Source organism: Penaeus monodon, chromosome 43 (genome assembly GCF_015228065.2).
Source record: "Penaeus monodon isolate SGIC_2016 chromosome 43, NSTDA_Pmon_1, whole genome shotgun sequence".
Classification (NCBI taxonomy): Eukaryota; Metazoa; Arthropoda; class Malacostraca; order Decapoda; family Penaeidae; genus Penaeus; species Penaeus monodon.
In genome coordinates, this window is record NC_051428.1 from 7,611,764 (window position 1) to 7,616,763 (window position 5,000).

Here is a 5,000-nt window from a genome sequence, read left to right on the forward strand (position 1 = left end):
TTCGATAATTTGCTTAAAAGATCCATAATAGAAAATTTACAGCCTCATCAAATTGCAACCATAATAATTGCAACTTTAACATTTAAATTATACCTAAATTAATACGATATATGGATGTCAAGATTTTCTACTCAAAACCTGCAAATTCTGCAAGCCTCCTGAGATGCCTTGTATAAAAGCAGTGACAATACTGATACCACTGATGATGATAATGAAAACTTTCCTCTCCAGTACACCTTTCAGTTAACCTTTACAGTATGGACGCACTAAGCTAGGACAAATTGAAGAAGACTTTTTGGTACATACCAAAAAGTTGCAGTGTTGGTACAAGAAATAATTTGCAGACAAGAATGGTAAAGCCACAAATAAGCGGAGGGGGGGGGGGGAAATAATGGAAAATGCTGCCCATAGCTTAGGTTCACTCAAGAGTTCCAGCAGGGGGGGGGGATAGTTTAGTGATAACAGCTCTTATCACACACACTCAGCTAGTGGAATAGCTGGATGTGAATGACATACTCCATATTTCTTTATAAATTTTATTAATTGTAAAGATACACTATCACTTTTATATCTATTTCAAGGTTAAATTCTCTAGGTGTTGGCTTGCCTCATTATGAAAATGTGCTCAAATGAAAAAGTTCTACAAGTTTACTATCATACTGATTTTTGTTTTACCAAACTGTAATGAGTCAGATCTTTGCCACAAAACAAATTAAGTTAAACGACTTAACAACACCTATGTATCCACCATTAGCCTCTGTGCTTCTTGGTGCTCTAGGAAGACCAGTAACCCTTAACCACATACATTCTAGGGGACTGTCGCCGTCAAATCTGGGTTCCCTTATCCTGTTGCCGCTGGGTGGCATGTACATACATCCCATGGCATACCTGGACTATATTCGGGGTGGCTGTCCCGTTTTCTGGGGGCATGTATGGTCATGCTGCACACACTATGGTGACCACACAATCCCTTAAGAGCGGATGAATACAACCAGGAAGAGAGGGGCTTTTGTATCAGGAAACCACGCAGCGGCATTGGGTTATTATGGGACCAAGATTTTTTTTTTCTTGTTTGTATTATTGTAGGGACATTATATCTCAAGTTTGGTTTCATTTGGCAAATAAATGATTGAAATAAAAAATAAATTAGTAATTTTTTCATGTCTGGTGCAACATATTGTTGGGCTATAAACTTTCATAATAAAAGTAGAAAAAAAAAGTGACACTTTCATTTAATATCTAAAAGTTGTACTGATTTTTTTTTTTTTTTCCCTTTTATTTGTTCCAAAATTTGAGTTTCAGTTTTCAAGAACAGAAATTTCTGAGCCAATATTATTAAAAATATATACAAAAAATTAAATTTCATCAATACCAAAAATGATATACTTTCCACTCTATAAAATGAAACATAAATGAAGAAACTGTAAAAGTATTTACAAATTTATAAGTAACGACAAAAGAGAGAGAGAGATAGGGCACTTTAAATGTTTACATCAAGTGATCAAAGTGCCATTCTACAAACTAAAATCACTGTCGCATCAACTTGTTGACTATTTATACACACCAGAGAGTAGCCAGATATTGATTCAAGTTAATTCTATGAGCACATGATTTTGATGCAATTTTACTGTAAAAGTTAATAAAATTATTTTATTTGGTACATCTGCCAGTGATGTGCGTTTTCCCATTATGCACGGGGGGTTAACAAAATAGGCCTCTGTGTCTTTATTCTTTCTTTATTGTGACAAACTCTGTCACAATATAGGGCTGTATTGCCAAATGAACCTCATTAAAAAAAAAGTTACTGGTTCAAAGTTACTGGTGGCACAAGGTGTATTACAGAAAATTTAATACGAAAAAGGGGAAAAAAAAAAAAAATCATACAGAGATAATATCGAGTCCGTGCCAAGAAAACAGTCAATTAAATTAGTAATCAAATGTAGATAAATGAATGGAAAAAAGGGAAGAAAAAAATGCTTGTGCAGAAAAAGGGAGATAATAACATTGCAAATGGGAGGCAGGGAGTCTTTGACACTGCACACAAGTGTTTGTGGGCTGGGTATGCCTGAGGAGAGTAAACCTAATACATGGATTTTGAGCCACATGCAAGCACTCAGATCCAATGGGTTAATGAAACATGAAGCCAAGCCTGAGGCTGTAGCATTCTCCTGATACTAAATGCCTATCAAGTTGTCCTTCAAAGACCACAGGATATTAGTGGCTTGAGGAAGAATGAATAATGTAATTATGAGAAAAAAGACCAATTTGATATTAGTGGCTTGAGGAAGAATGAATAATGTAATTATAAGAAAAAAAAAAAAAAATTGAAAGTACCTTCTAGACACTTCCCGACATCCACCCAACCAATTCATTCAAGAAATCATGAAGACTATCAAAATGCCTGTCCTAAAATGCGCTGAAGCAGTTGAAAGACCTTCACGGCCCAACACTTAGAGCAACCTTGGACGGGAAAAAAAAACTTGCTTACCTTGACATTAACTTCCTTTCAGAACCAAATACAATAGTACGCAAGTAAACTGTGAATCCTTGTGTGTGTATAAATATATTACGCAAAGAATTCCCACTACACAATACAAATATGATAAATAACAAAGCCTTAAACCTTCCAATCATGAAGGCCTCAATTCTTGACTGGGGTTCCTTTGACACTATCTCTCTTTTCAAAACCTTCATCGACAAACTACTTCCCAAAGTTGTATGCAACCTAACAAATCTCCACCAACTCATTTACGCGTTAAAATCCTCACCTCATCGCCAATTACGGCTATTAGTTTACCCTGAGCTGCTGCCACGGACATCCTATCGCTCTCAGTCACGAGTTTCGTCTGCTAAAAGCTGGTCCGATCATGTGATGTCGCGACGCAAGAAGGAACAGTGACTCCTTTGGGAAAACTGTGATGTGCTGGGAGTTAGGGTGACATCTATGAGTCGAAAGGTGACACAAACCTAGGAATGGTTAATTTGTGTATATGGGCTATCGTAACTTCTTTTTATCTTTAAAAAAATCATTTGTACTATTGTTTATAATACTGATGCGAATTAGCAAAATATTACTTAAAAGTTACTATATTTTACTTAGTCAGCTATGAGATGCACGACATCTATAGAGAAAGTAAAGAGTTATTTTCAGTTTTCTTTCTATTTTTTAAGGGGGACTTGTATTATTAGGTGATATATATACATGCATATATTATATATATATATATATATATATATATATATATATATATATATATATATATATATAATGATAATAATAATAATAATAATAATAATAATAATAATAATAATAATAAGTATGCATGCATGTATGTATGTATTTTATATCAACACATGTATGTATGTATGTATTTATATCAACACACACACACACACACACACACACACACACACACACACACACACACACACACACACACACATATATATATATATATATATATATATATATATATATATATATATATATATATATATATATATATATATATATATATAATCTTGGCCCTGTGTGGCGATAAGGTACGCTGCAAGATGGCAATAAAAACTCAGTGCTGCAGTCCCTGCCTGCGGTGCGCTAAACAGGAGATTGCGAATGCGAAACTGAGAGCTGCAGCAAATAAAATTCGACATATGGCTCACAAGGTGTGCGCCTAGTAAATTGAGTTCGCTCAGTGCTACTTACAGCTCTTGAAGTTAAACATAGCGGGCGACAGCAGATCTTTCCTGAACAGCAGAATATTCGAAATTGCTCGGTTCCAGGACATGGAAATTTGGATGGAATTTCTTGCAGTCACAATCTCGCAATATTAGAACAGAATGGTTAAGCAGTTAAAATGCTTTGCGGTACTTTTAGAAAAAAAATGGGAAAGGGGAATACGGCGTAGAAATCCAGATCCAGAAGACGCAGCTCGAAATTCTGCATCATATATATATATATATATATATATATATATATATATATATATATATATATATATATATATACATATATATATATATCCTCGCGGCGGCCGGCGCGTTGTTCCCTTGGGCAAGGAACTTCACCTCGATTGCCTACCTAGCCACTTGGTGGGCAAGCCAGCCCAAGTCAGTACTGGTCCCAGAACCGGGTAAATAGAGATGGTGGTGAGTCGATAAAAACACCGGGCGGAAGGCAACGGCAAACCACCGCTCTAAATTGCCAAGAAAATCATGGAAATCCATGATCGCCAACGTCCTTGTAGAACAGGGCACTTGAAAAAAAAAAAAAAAAAAAAAATGTATATATATATAAATATATATATATATATATATATATATATATATATATATATATATATATATCATCATCATCATCATCATCATCATAATCATCAAGGGGCTAACGCCGACGGGGCGCATGGCCGCATCCACCCTTCGCTTCCAGCCACGAGGATCCCTCGAGGCGAATCTCCAGGCAGGCACACGGCCCATCTCTAATTCCTCACGACAGATCTCGTCGAGCTGCCCAAGCCATGATCTCCTTGGATGTCCCACGGGTCTCCTCCACCCAGCGTTGTCTCGCAGAGAGACAGCCTGATGAGCAGGGTCGTCCACAGGGAGACGAGCTAGGTGGCCATATAGCCGAGTTGGCGATCCCGGATTATGCAAGTAACAAGTCCCATGCCAGTCTCACGGTGTAACCGCCGGTTGGACATGCGGTCCTGCCAACTATAACCCATGATCCGGCGAAGGGACTTGTTACAAAAGGCATCAAGGCGAGACTCTAAGACACTGGATAGCGTCCAGGTTTCGCTTCCATAGAACAAAACAGGCATTATCAAGGCCTTGAAGACACGCAGCTTGGTCCTTCTGCATAGGTACCGACATCTCCAAATGCTCTTGTTGATCGAGTTCATGGCTCCTGTTGCCAGAACAATCCGTTTACTGACTTCCTGGTCTGACAACCCAGAGATATGGACTACGCTACCAAGATATGTAAAACTTTCTGTGACTTC

The 5,000-nt window shown here is 37.3% G+C and overlaps 1 protein-coding gene across 1 annotated transcript in view; it reads right to left on the reverse strand.

Moving 5' to 3' along the window:
• The window catches only part of LOC119568147 (V-type proton ATPase subunit F-like), a 7,110-nt gene extending 4,193 nt beyond the window's left edge, over nt 1–2,917 (reverse strand). The window contains exon 1 of the mRNA XM_037916549.1: nt 2,769–2,917. Coding sequence (XP_037772477.1) covers nt 2,769–2,819 — 51 coding nt within the window. The 5' untranslated portion in view covers nt 2,820–2,917. The remainder of the gene's footprint in view (nt 1–2,768) is intronic.
• Nucleotides 2,918–5,000: the final 2,083 nt, after the last annotated feature.